We start from the raw sequence: 14,646 nt of genomic DNA on the forward strand, positions 1-14,646 counted from the left end.
TCAGGAGAAGTTGGGGAATGTGTTTTGGGGTGTCATTTTACATATACCCATGCTGGGTGAGAGAAAAAATGACACCCCAAAACACATTCCCCAACTTCTCCTGAATACGGCGATACCACATGTGTGACACTTTTTTGCAGCCTAGGTGGGCAAAGGGGCCCATATTCCAAAGAGCACCTTTAGGATTTCACAGGTCATTTACCTACTTACCACACATTAGGGCCCCTGGAAACAAGTGACCCCATTTTGGAAAGAAGAGACCCCAAGGTATTCGCTGATGGGCATAGTGAGTTCATGGAAGTTTTTATTTTTTGTCACAAGTTAGTGGAATATGAGACTTTGTATGAAAAAAAAAAAAAAAAAAAAAAAATCATCATTTTCCACTAACTTGTGACAAAAAATAAAAAATTCTAGGAACTTGCCATGCCCCTCACGGAATACCTTGGGGTGTCTTCTTTCCAAAATGGGGTCACTTGTGGGGTAGTTATACTGCCCTGGCATTCTAGGGGCCCGAATGTGTGGTAAGGAGTTTGAAATCAAATTCTGTAAAAAATGACCTGTGAAATCCGAAAGGTGCTCTTTGGAATATGGGCCCCTTTGCCCACCTAGGCTGCAAAAAAGTGTCACACATCTGGTATTGCCGTACTCAGGAGAAGGTGGGGAATGTGTTTTGGGGTGTCATTTTACATATACCCTTGCTGGGTGAGAGAAATATCTTGGCAAAAGACAACTTTTTCCATTTTTTTATACAAAGTTGGCATTTGACCAAGATATTTATCTCACCCAGCATGGGTATATGTAAAAAGACACCCCAAAACACATTCCTCAATTTCTCCTGAATACAGAGATACCAGATGTGTGACACTTTTTTGCAGCCTAGGTGGGCAAAGGGGCCCATATTCCAAAGAGCACCTTTCGGATTTCACAGGTCATTTTTTACAGAATTTGATTTCAAACTCCTTACCACACATTTGGGCCCCTAGAATGCCAGGGCAGTATAACTACCCCACAAGTGACCCCATTTTGGAAAGAAGAGACCCCAAGGTATTTCGTGATGGGCATAGTGAGTTCATAGAAGTTTTTATTTTTTGTCACAAGTTAGTGAAATATGAGACTTTGTAAGAAAAAAAAAAATCATCATTTTCCGCTAACTTGTGACAAAAAATAAAAAGTTCTATGAACTCACTATGCCCATCAGCGAATACCTTAGGGTGTGTACTTTCCGAAATGGGGTCATTTGTGGGGTGTTTGTACTGTCAGGGCATTGTAGAACCTCAGGAAACATGACAGGTGCTCAGAAAGTCAGAGCTGCTTCAAAAAGCGGAAATTCACATTTTTGTACCATAGTTTGTAAACGCTATAACTTTTACCCAAACCATTTTTTTTTTACCCAAACATTTTTTTTTTTATCAAAGACATGTAGAACTATAAATTTAGAGCAAAATTTCTATATGGATCTCGTTTTTTTTTGCAAAATTTTACAACTGAAAGTGAAAAATGTCATTTTTTTGCAAAAAAATCGTTAAATTTCGATTAATAACAAAAAAAGTAAAAATGTCAGCAGCAATGAAATACCACCAAATGAAAGCTCTATTAGTGAGAAGAAAAGGAGGTAAAATTCATTTGGGTGGTAAGTTGCATGACCGAGCAATAAACGGTGAAAGTAGTGTAGTGCCGATTTGTAAAAAAGGGCCTGGTCTTTAGGGGGGTATAAACCTGTGGTCCTTAAGTGGTTAAAAGGGTTGTCCTATGAAATGCAAACTATTATATTTTTCAAACCAGTACCTTGGTTTGAATTCTTTTAGAAGTTCATTCAAATGTGTTATAGTCGCTGAGTTATTCAATAAAGTGATGCCTGTGTCCCCTAGGGCAGTGATGGGCAAACTGCGGCTCTCCAGCTGTTGAAGAACTAAAACTCCCAGCATGCAAAGACTGCCTACAGCTTTCAGCCTACAGCAGGGCATGGTGGGAGTTGTAGTTTTGCAACAGCTGGAGAGCCGCAGTTTGCCTATCGCTGCCCTAGGGGATCAGTACATTTTGCCATTTCACTTTGGGAGTAATTGGTCAAGCTAATCATTGTATGCTTGGCCCTTCAGTTTGTGGCCTGTGTGAAACTAGCCTTAGAAAGAATGTCATGTACTACAATATACTACCTTTTACATCAATCATGGCATAACATTACATTTTGCTAGACACCTTAGATATCTGTCAACTCCACTCTCACCTTTGAGCTCCTTGGATGGTTATTTCTATGGAGATAAGTGGGCAAACATCTCTGAAACTGTTTACCTGCTAGACAAAGGGTCGGACTGTTGAAATCCAACATGCTTGATGCTTTTTTCCACCACATTAGTCATTAAAGTGCAGCTGATTTTCTGGGAAACTCGCCCATTTCACATTGATAGGATAAGCTCAGCACAGCTATGTAAAGCACTGGAGCCAATGAAAATTAAAATGCACATAAGGATATTTATCAAATGTCCTACGCCACTTTTGTGGCAGTAAAAAGTTGACAATTATGGCTCAGACCATAATTGCAAGACAGGAGAGTAGAACGATGGAAAAAGAAAAGGATACAGAGAAATGGCAAGCGGTTATGTTCCATAAAAATCTTACATGAATTATCACTGGGCATGCTAAAAGTGTCTCCAAATATGCCACTAAAATATTATAATCAATATCCTTTTGAGTGACAATATTTACCAAGCCCTTTGACCTGATAGAAGTCCGGAACACGGCCCCAAACACCAACACCAGAATGTGCATTTCACCCCTAAGGCCCCTTGCAGACGAGCGTGTCCGGATTAGGTCCGAATGCGTTCCGGGTGCATTGTGGCAAACCCGCGCAAGTAGGTACGCAATTGCAGTCAGTTTTGACTGCGATTGAGTTCCGTTGTTCAGTTTTTATCGCGCGGGTGCAATGCGTTTTGCACGTGCGTGATAAAAAAACTGAATGTGGTACCCAGACCCGAACTTGTTCACTGAAGTTCAGGTTTGGGTTCAAGGTTGTGTAGATGTAATTATTTTCCCTTATAACATGGTTATACGGGAAAATAATAGCATTCTTTAATACAGAATGCTTAGAACAAGGTCAATTGAGGGTTAAAAAAAAATAATTTATTAACTCACTTCCTCCAATTGATCGCGTAGCTGCCGGTCTCCTGTTCTTTCTTCAGGACCTGTCAAAGGACCTGTGGTGACGTCACTGAGCTCATCACATGGTCCATCACCACGGTGATGGACCATGTGATGTGACGTCACCACAGGTCCTTTAGCCGGCAGTTCATGATTAAAGAAGTAAGAAGAGATCGGCAACTACGCGATCAAGAGGAGGAGGAGGAGGATTATTATTATTTTTTTTAACCCTCAATTGACCTTGTACTAAGCATTCTGTATTAAAGAATGCTATTATTTTCCCTTATAACCATGTTATAAGGGAAAATAATACAGTGAATAGACTGTCATCTTAGTAACCATGCGTGGAAATCGCACCGCATCCGCACTTGCTTGGGGATGCTTGCGATTTTCACGCTGCCCCATTCACTTTTATGGGGTCTGCGTTGCGTGATAAACACACAATATAAAGCATGCTACGATTTTCACGCAACGCACAAGTGATGCGTGAAAATCACCGCTCATGTGCACAGACCCATAGAAATGAATGGGTCCGGATTCAGTGCGGGTGCAATGCGTTCACCTCACGCATTGCACCCGCACGGAAATCTCGCCTGTGTGAAAGGTGCCTAAGGCCTCCTGCACACGAACGTATTTTTTTGCTGTCCGCAAAAACGGGTCCCGTTTTTCCGTGATCCGTGACCGTTTTTTCATCCGTGGGTCTTCCTTGATTTTTGGAGGATCCACGGACATGAAAAAAAAGTCGTTTTGGTGTCCGCCTGGCCGTGCGGAGCCAAACGGATCCGTCCTGAATTACAATGCAAGTCAATGGGGACGGATCCGTTTGACGTTGACACAATATGGTGCTATTTCAAACGGATCCGTCCCCCATTGACTTTCAATGTAAAGTCAGGAGTCCCTATTATACCATCGGATCAAAGTTTTCTCCAATCCGATGGTATATTTTAACTTGAAGCGTCCCCATCACCATGGGAACGCCTCTATGTTAGAATATACTGTCGGATATGAGTTAGATCATGAAACCTCATTTCCGACAGTATATTCTAACACAGAGGCGTTCCCATGGTGATGGGGACGCTTCTAGTTAGAATATACTACAAACTGTGTACATGACTGCCCCCTGCTGCCTAGCAGCATCCGATCTCTTACAGGGGGCTGTGATCAGCACAATTAACCCTTCAGGTGCCGCACCTGAAGGGGTTAATTGTGCTATCATATCCCCCTGTAAGAGATCAGGGATGCCAGGCAGCAGGGGGCAGACCCCCCACCCCCCCCAGTTTAAATATCATTGGTGGCCAGTGCGGCCCCCCCCCCCCTTTCTCCCTCTATTGTAATAATTCGTTGGAGGCACAGTGTGCGCCCCCCCCTTCCTCCCTCTATTGTAATAATTCGTTGGTGGCACAGTGTGCCCCCCCCCCCCCTTCCTCCCTCTATTGTAATAATTCGTTGGTGGCACAGTGTGCGCCCCCCCCCCCCCTTCCTCCCTCTATTGTAATCGTTGGTGGCACAGTGTGCGCCCCCCATCGGCCCCCCTCCCTCTATAGCATTAACAACATTGGTGGCCAGTGTGCGGCCTCCCATCTACCACCCCGCCCCCCCCCCCCCCCGATCATTGGTGGCAGCGGGTTACTAGCAATAGTACAGTAGTAAAAGATTCATACTTACCTGGGAGCTGCGATGTCTGCTTCCGGCCGGGAGCTCCTCCTACTGGTAAGTGACAGTTCATTTAGCAATGACACTTACCAGTAGGTGGAGCTCCCGGCCGGACACGAACATCGCAGCAGCCGGTAAGTATGAATCTTCTACTATTGTACTATTGCTAAGTAACCATGGCAACCAGGACTGTAGTAGCGTCCTGGTTGCCATGGTTACCGATCGGAGCCCCAGCGATTAAACTGGGACTCCGATCGGAACTCCGCTGTCACCAATAATGGGGGGGGGGGGGGGGGGGAGATGGGAGGCCGCACACTGGCCACCAATGTTGTTAGTGCTAAAGAGGGGGGGGGGGCGGATGGGGGGCGCACACTGTGCCACCAACGAATAATTACAATAGAGGGAGGGAGGGGGGGGCGCACACTGTGCCACCAACGAATTATTACAATAGAGGGAGGGGGGGGCCGCACTGGCCACCAACCTATTATTACAATAGAGGGGGGGGCCGCACTGGCCACCAATGATATTCAAACTGGGGAGGGGGGGGGGGGGTCTGCCCCCTGCTGCCTGGCAGCCCTGATCTCTTACAGGGGGCCGTGATCAGCACAATTAACCCCTTCAGGTGCGGCACCTGAAGGGGTTAATTGTGCTGATCACGGCCCCCTGTAAGAGATCGGGTGCTGCCAGGCAGCAGGGGGCAGTCTTGTACACAGTTTGTAGTGTATTCTAACTAGAAGCGTCCCCATCACCATGGGAACGCTTCTGTGTTAGAATATACTGTCGGTTCTGAGTTTTCACGAAGTGAAAACTCAGCTTTGAAAAAGCTTTTATACAGACGGATCTTCGGATCCGTCTGTATAAAAACTAACCTACGGACACTGATGCCAATCTTGTGTGCATCCGTGTTCTTTCACGGACCCATTGACTTGAATGGGTCCGTGAACCGTTGGCCGTGAAAAAAATAGGACAGGTCCTATTTTTTTCACGGCCAGGAAACACGGATCATGGATGCGGCTGCAAAACGGTGCATTTTCCGTTTTTTCCACGGACCCATTGAAAGTCAATGGGTCCGTGAAAAAAAACGGAAAACGGCACAACGGCCACGGGTGCACACAACGGTCGTGTGCAGGAGGCCTAAGGCTTCACCCTGAAGGCTCCCTGAGAAAGTCTTGAGGGTGAAATGCACTTCGAGGTGTTTGTGCTTGGGGCCATGTTCCGGACTTATATCATGTCATGTCACAGGGTATGCGTACATAGGGTGCTTATATGTTTTCTTTAATTATATTTATTTGATTTATTTTTTATACCTTTGTGAATATAATGATCGTACTATGGATTACATGAATATCTTTCATAGTGTAATCTTAGGGAGAGTTATTTGTAATGTTCTAGAGATCCTCCCTGTGCCCTTTATTTAAAGGGCTTGGCAAATATTGTCACTCATAAAGATATTGATTATAATATCTTAGTGGAGATACTTATAGTATGTCTAGTGATAATTCATATAAGATTTTTATGGAACATTGCTCCTTGTTATTTCTCTGTATCTTTCTTTTTAAATCGTGCTACTCTCCTGTCTTTCAATTAGTTATGTAAATTATTTAATGTATATTAATAAAGGTGTATATATTTATTGATGATTCCCTTTGGCTTTTTTGGTTGTATATGTAGTACGCATTTATGGACTCTAGGTTTTTGGGTGAGTGTATGTTGTTCTGACTATAATTGCGCCATAATTTGTGATTTTTCACTTTTCTCGCCATGTTTCTAAAGCAGCTAGAAAAGTGGCGGTGTTTTATCAAGAGGGGCATGACTCGTGAATTTGGATTTCTGGCACACAGACTGCCTGGAGATGCTTCATATTTATTAAGAGGCCTGTGCTTTTTAATAAATTTGGCATATTCTGGGCCAATGGACTTTATACTGACACTGGCGTTTATAATGGCAGTCATAGTATATCTGCACCACAGTTTATTATTATATGATTTTTAATGTATGGCACAATTCAGGTATGTCAGGCTTCTGCCCCCTCGTTCTGCTGATTTGGTGTTTGTATTGATGGGTTTTCCTGAAAAAAAAAAAAAAAAAAAAGGGCCATCAATTTAAAATCACAGAAAACTCCTTTATGTTATCCCAGTGGATGAAAACAACTGGCACTATGGAGAGCAATACAATGCCATGTCTGGTAATCACCCTGGCATTCGCTGTGATGAGTTCAGTTGAGTGTGTCACGTAAAGAATAGCCTGTGGTCTCCATTTAAAGGAATTCATCCATCAGAAATTAGTAATTTTTTTTAAAACTCACTTGGGTGAAATTTATCAACCACTGCACTCCAAAATTCTGGCTTTAAAAAATAAAGATTTGCGACTTTTTGTACATATTTGGGAAAAGATTTTGCAACATTTAGTGGTTTTTTTGCACTTCAGTTTTGATAAGTGAGTTTGTTTTGTTATGTTAATGAGTTTCACTCTAGATTTATCAACTGTAACTTTTTGAATGTCACAGAAAAGAAAAACTGGAGTAACATCTATTCACAAAAATGTAGTGTTTAAAGGTGCCAAACTTATCAATGTGCAGCATTTGTTAAATTTGGCACAGATTATGCCAGCACAGACTTCTGAAAAAATTTGTTAAAAAATTATCCTCCTGATAAATTCCCCTAATATTCATATTTTTATTTTTTTTTTGACCTTTTTATCTTTTTTTTCTTTTACATTTCATTAGAACTATGCCATTGAAAATTTGAATGTCTGAATATGACATGCTTTAAACCTGCACAACTGCCTTTTTATGTGAAGGTGTCCTGTGCCAGGTAGAGTGGGCACCCAGCTGTTCAGTGCAGGCCACCTAGTTTAATGGCCGTGGTTTGAGACACCTCCTAGCCAATTAACCCCTTAGTTGTTAATTGAGAGGGGGCTCTTCTTTCCAAATGCAATCGATGTGCCGATGCCTTTTCATGGCATTAGGAGGTCTTATGAAGGCCCCTAGTTCTGCCTTTGGTAAATGTCTATTAGGCTCTGTCAGATGCAGGCCACTGACAGCATAATACACTGTACTACGTAAGAATTCAAATGATTGAATGTCAAAGCTCCCTTGTGGGACTATTAAGTGGTAAACATAAAAATGAAAGTTTTGTAAAAAAATAAACTAAAATCCCCAAGTTAAGAGGAAAAAAACTAAACAAAAATTATATTTTTTTTCTGGGGAAAAATATTTTTTCAATGAAAAAAAAAAGAAGAAAAATGGAATACTCTCCTCATCATTGGTATTGCCACATCTGTAATGACCTGAACTATACAAAGATCACGTAATTTATCTTGCAAGTAAATGCCTTCAAAAAAGAGACGTGGCGATGCCAAAACTTAAAAAAAAAAATGTTTTGATAAAGGAGCTTTTATTGTGTCAAAAGCTGATGCTTTATTGTAGAGGCTGATGTAAGTCGCATGACCTTAAATGTATACAAATTCTGGGGGGTTTTATATACTGTCAGTTAAAGACAAAAATGCCCCGTAAGTAAAGGAACTTGATGCTAAGAGAAAAGCCGTATAAGGGGCCGGGTTATTATGGAAATCACGGTTAACGAGACGGGGTACTGTGTATGTCACAAATAAAGGGCGTGCCGCTGTGGAGGTCACTGTTAAAGGGGCGGGGGCTGTGGAGGTTACTGTTAAGGGGGCAGCTGCTGTGGAGGTCACTGTTAAGGAGATGAGGTACTGTGGAGGTCACTTATAAAGGGCCGGCCACTGTGGAGGTCTCTGTTTAATTGACTTTCGCTGTGGATGTTACTGTTAAGGGGGTAGGGGACTGTGGAGGCCACTGTTAAAGGGGAAGCTGCTGTGGAGGTCACTGTTAAGGCAGCAGGGTACTGTGAGGTCACTTTTAAGGGAGCGGTGTACTGTGGAGGTCACTGTTAAGGCAGCGGAGTACTGTGGCATTCACTGTTAAAAGGGCGGGCACTGTGGAGGTCTCTGTTAAGGGGACAGGGAACGGTGGAGGTTAGTGTTAAGGGGCGGGGTGCTGTAGAGGTCACTGGGTAGAGGGGCAGGCCCCTATGGCGGTCACTGTCAAGGGATTGGGCTGCTGTGGAATTCACTGTTAGGGTCCATTCACACATCTGTAAGTGTTCTGCGGATCCGCAAAACACGGACACTGGCAATGTGCATTCCGCAATTTGCGGACCGCACATTGCCGCAATTTGCGGACCGCACATTGCCGCAATTGCGGACAAGAATAGGACATGTTCTATTTTTTTTGGCGGAAACGGAAGCACCGATGCGGAAGTGCGGATACGCAAATGCGGATGCGGATGGCACATTCCGGCCCCATTGAAAATGAATGGGTCTGCACCTGTTCCGCAAAATTGCGGAACGGATGCAGACCCATTTTGCGGACGTGTGAATCGACCCTTAAAGAGACGGCTGCTGTGAAGGTCAAAGTTAAGGGAGTGGACTGCTGTGGAGATCCCATTTTAAGGAGGCAGGGAACTTTTTTTTTTTGGGGGGGGGGGGGGGGCTGTGGAGGTCACTCTTATGGGAGATATCGATCTCTTTTAACGACACACAGAAACATTAAATGAAATAGATAAAGTATACCCGTGCGAAGCCGGTTCCTTCTGCTAAATATTAGTTGCACTAACCCTAATCCAGAAAGTTATTTTTTTTCTAAATCTCCTGTAGTGCAGTAGAAAGCAATGTGAAAATTGCTGTTTTTGGCTTATCTGCCAACCAAAAAAAGGACTAAAAACAATCAAAATGTATGTGTGGGTGTGTATGGATTGTTCTTGTGTTCTCGCTCTGACTGAATAAAGTTATCTTGTTATTTATGCCGCAAAGTGAATGTTGCAAAATGGCGGAAAAGCTATATATTTTTTTCCTTCTCCACACCTCTCCTCCTGAAACCATTAAAATGTTCCTGAACTTTCAACTAAACTGAAAGTGATTTAAAAATAAATTTTAGTAACTTTTTTTTTTTGTTTCCTTGGAATATGGCGTTTTGGAATCCATACACTTATACACCACTGACATGTCAGTATACGTGTACGGATACCACTGGGGCCACATTGAGCGATGTACAGGCTGGAGCACAGATCGCTGCTCCTGCCTGTACCAGCTCCGCTATCTAAAAGCTCTGCATAGCACATCAGTAATGTGCTATGCCAGGCTTTAGTGGAGCGAGCGCCAGTAGTTGCGGTGTGGGCGTCTGCCTGTGCTCACTCCACTCTGTTCAAAGCCTGTACCAATGTGGTATGTCATACATCAGAACAGCGCAATGGAAGCTCACATAGCGTATCACTGCTTCTGCCGGCGCTCGCCCCACTAAAGCCTGGCATATCACATCAGTGATGTGCTATGGAGAACTTTTAGTGAGCGGAGCTGGTACAGGCCAGAGCAGTGATGTGTCCTATGGCCTGTACAGCTCTCAGTGCGGTCCCAATGAAATCCATACACCAGAACATTGCTGACATGTCAGTGGTGTACGTGTGTGTGGGTTCCAAAGAACCTATTTCACAAGGAAAACCCCAAAAATATATATTTTGGTCACATTTACAATAGGTTTAAATAAAGTTTAGTTAAACATTTGGGTACACTTTAAAGAAAAAACAAAAAAAGTCAATGAGTTATGTGTACTTCAAAATGATGCCATTGGAAACTGTAATAAACAAGCCCTCGTACAGCTACATCAACTGAAAAATAACTACTCTTGAAATGCAACAATGAAAAAAATAGGTTGTCCACTACGGTCCAAAACCGACCGGTCACTAAGGGGGTTAATAGGGATGTAGCATACTAATTAATACATGTTTCTAAAGGCATGTTAATGTTTCCTTTCAGTGCTGACCAAGCTCTAGATCGCTTTGCCATGAAGAAGTTTTATGATGATAAGGTGTCAGTACTCATGCAGCCATCTCAACTAAGGTGGGTATTTTGTGATACAGATTAGTTTCTGCTGTGCAATCTCGTAATCCGAAAGTGCAATTAATGTTATTTCAAGCTCCATTTCTCATTCTAATGCATTAAAATGTATTAGCCTAAATGTCATATCTATGAGAACGTCACAACAAAAGTGTCTAAAAAGATTTTTTTTTAAAGTAAAATAATTTTACTGATCTGACCATCTAAGGACGCTTTCACATCAGCTTTCTTTATTTCCATTGTCCTGCTCCGTAATAAGATCAGAACAATGGAAATAATGGAGATACCATATTTGGCGCATAACTGACAGGTACAGGGCCAAACAGATCCTATTGACTAAGGCTACTTTCACACTAGCGTTCGGAGCGGATCCGTCTGATGTTTCATCAGACGGATCCGCTCCGATAATGCAGACGTTCGCATCCGTTCAGAACGGATGCGTCTGCATTAAAACTTAGAAAATTTTCTAAGTGTGAAAGTTGTCTGAGCGGATCCGTTCAGACTTTACATTGTAAGTCAATGGGGAACGGATCCGCTTGAAGATTGAGCCATATAGTGTCATCTTCAAGCGGATCCGTCCCCATTGACTTACATTGTAAGTCTGGACGGATCCGCACGGCCAGGCGGACACCCGAACGCTGCAAGCAGCGTTCAGGTGTACGCTCACTGAGCGGAGCGGAGGCTGAACGCTGGCAGGCGGATGCATTCTCAGTGGATCCGCCTCCACTGAGAATGCATTGGGGCCAGACGGATGCGTTCGGGGCCGCTCGTGAGCCCCTTCAAACGGTGCGCACGAGCGGACACCCGAACGCTAGTGTGAAAGTAGCCTAACATGGGATCCTTTCGGTTTCAACTTGGGAGAATGCCTTTTTAGCAGAGAAAAAAGTTTTCCATGCAGGACTTCTCTGCTGTTCTTGGTAAATTCTGTGACTGAGGCACAGAACGGAGCCTCCAACGCAGGTGTGAACATGCCCTAAGCAGCTGTTTGTTTCCATAGATTTCCTAATAGTCTCCATGATGAACTGTTATTGTGTCTGGGAAACTAAAGCTTTTACATAAGAGTATCTGTAGGAAAACCCATCTGTGGTATAATGTTAGTGTATATCACCTAACGGCACTGTCCATGTCTCTACTGTTACAGTATGGATTCCACATTATAGCATCTTGCCCAAGTCACATTTTTCCAACAAGGATTGTCACATCTGTCACTAGTTATGATTCAGATGAACTCTGTCCTGGGTACAAAATAATTTGTAACTGGCAGTAATGTTGTGTGATGTTATAGCCAGTTTCCCTTTTAGGGTACATTCACAGTTGCAGTTGCCAAATCTGGCAGGCTGCCTTGGAACAACCTGCTGGAGTTTACCGGATCCAGCTTGGCCAGATTCTACCATTCACCGCCGGATCCCCATTGACTATAATGGGATTTGGCAGGTGATCCGCCAGCCTTCAGGCATTAAATGCCAGGTTTCGGACCTAAAAATACAGTGTTTTTTGTCTAGCCAACACACGGCATTTATAACAAATCAGCCCGCCGGAATTTGAACCACAACTGTGAACGGAAAAGAGATGAAAACTCCGGCTATAACAACATCACACGCCATTGCTGCCAATTTCTATTTTTTTCTACCCTGGGCAGAGTTGATCTGAATCATAACTAGGTGCACAACCCAAGTCACACATTTGTAGGGAAACGTAGCAGACAATCGCTCTTGGGAAAATGTGACTTGGACAAGTTGCTACAATGTGGAACCCATACTGCTTGCTTAACATAAGATACTACTTGTATGGGATTCTAGACACCATCACCTTATATAACAAATAAAAAGACTGTTCTTAAACCCAACGCCTCTTTGCTTTCCTAGATATGTCAGTTTTCTGAATGGACTGTTATCTGGGATGGAAAAGATGAATGCCAGCCCTCTCTTCTTGCATTATGTCATTCTTCATGGTGTTCCTAATTTTGATGCTGGTGGATGTAAGTATTTCAGATTTTTAAGCAATTATTTGTGTACTGTAGATGAGAAACGACGCTATAGTTATGCTCATTAAAGGCGTTGTCTCACTTCAGCAAATGGCATTTATCATGTAGAGAAAGTTAGTACAAGGCACTTATACTAATGTACTGTGATTGTCCATATTGTCTCCTTTGCTGGTTGGATGAGTTTTTCCATCAAATTATACACTGTTTCAATGGTTATGACTAAGGATGAGCGAATCGACTTCATAAATTAATTTGTGCTGTAATAAAACATTTCCTGAACTCTGGTTAGGTTCCAAATGGCACCTTGGAACCGAACCCCAGTTCGGGAAATATTTTTTTACAGTACAAATTAATTTATGAAGTCCTTATACGAAGTCTCATAGTAGCCAATAGATTCTAATACTTACGGAGCGCATGCTTCGTACAGTATTCCAATTAAGTATTATCCGAAGTCGATTCACTTATCCCTAGGTATGACCACCCTGTAATCCAGCATCGGTGGTCATGCTTGCACACTAAAAGAAAAAGTGCTGGACCCTCTGGTGGCCAGGACAGTTGGAGCATGCATAGGTGGCGTTTTTTTCTATAGTATGCAAGCAGGACCGCAGCTACTGGATTGCAGGGTGGTCGTAACCATGGAAACAGTACATAAGTAAGTGCCTTGTATTAACTTTCTCTTCATGATAAATGCCGTTTGCTGAAGTGACACAACCCCTTTATTAGAGATGATGTTACACCATACAGTTTACAATTACATGTTTCTGTATGGTTGTTTATTCTTTTTATTTGCTGTTCAAGAGAGGTACGTCAGCCGGTAAAACCTACTGCAGTGCAGATATGTTTTTTTTTTTTTTTTTTGATTTGCTACATTTAATTGGTCAATTACAGGAAGTGAGAGTGTTCACTGTTTGTTTAAAATGCAGAAAATTGACTGGTTATATTACATTTAAAGAGGGTTCTCCAAGAGTTTGATATTGATGACCTATCCTTAGGATAGGTCATAAGTACCAAATCATTGGGGTCAGACTCCCGGCAAACCGCAGATCAGCTGTTTAAATTGTGCTTCAGGGAGCACGACAGCCCCTTCCTAGGCCAGTAACGTTTCGTTCATTGGTCACGTGGCCTAGGTGCATCTCAGTCCCATTTAAGTGGATGCAATATAAAGCAGAGTCACTATCTAATGAACATTGCTTTGCTTGATAAACTGCGAGAAGGCAGCGGGTCTGATACCTGGAAAACCACCATTTTGATATTGATGACCTAGCTTGAGGATATGTCATCAATATCATCAGAATCTTGGAAAAACAAAACCCTTTAAAGGAGTTCTCTGGGACTTCCCTTATCAAAGTTTGAGCAGCGGCGGTCCAACCCCCAGAATCTCTACAGAAGGGGACTCCTAATTGTTTGCACAGGGCCTGGTACTGCAGCTTGATCCCTTTCACTTAAAGGGGTATTCCCATCACAATGGGGGCATATTGCTAGGATATGCCCCCATTGTTTGATAGGTGTGGGTCCCATCTCTGAGACCCACACCTACACTGAGAATGGAGCGGGAAAGGTGATGGAGGGCACACTGCACATACACATTCTTTTCTCTGGAGCCGCCGAAAATAGCTGAGGAATGCCTCGGCTATTACAGTCGGCCCCATAGAAATGAATGGGAACAGTGGTCGCGCATGTGCAGTGCGCCCTCCGCCACCTTTCCCGCTCCGTTCCTTAATGTAGGTCCTGGTGTCAAAGGTGGGACTCAAACCTATCAGACATATCCTAGCAATTTGCCCCCATGGTCTCTGATGGGAATATACCTTTAAGTGAAAGGGATCAAGCTGCAGGATGCAGTACCTACCAGGCACAGCCAGACATACATGGTCGTTGTGCCTGTGTAAACAATGATTGATCAGTGGAGGTTTTTGTCAACCAACCAGTGTGAAAACTTCAGTAATATAGTCATATAACAAGAA

General features: G+C 43.1%; 1 protein-coding gene across 7 annotated transcripts in view; it reads left to right on the plus strand.

Moving 5' to 3' along the window:
* Positions 1-14,646, plus strand: part of TNS3 (tensin 3) — a 363,298-nt gene that overhangs the window by 235,446 nt on the left and 113,206 nt on the right. For all 7 annotated transcript variants that reach the window (XM_040433526.1, XM_040433527.1, XM_040433523.1 and 4 more), the window contains 2 exons: positions 10,621-10,704; positions 12,567-12,679. In XM_040433526.1, the coding sequence (XP_040289460.1) occupies positions 10,621-10,704; positions 12,567-12,679 (197 nt within the window). The remainder of the gene's footprint in view (positions 1-10,620; positions 10,705-12,566; positions 12,680-14,646) is intronic.

Source organism: Bufo bufo, chromosome 5, assembly GCF_905171765.1.
Source record: "Bufo bufo chromosome 5, aBufBuf1.1, whole genome shotgun sequence".
NCBI lineage: Eukaryota > Metazoa > Chordata > Amphibia > Anura > Bufonidae > Bufo > Bufo bufo.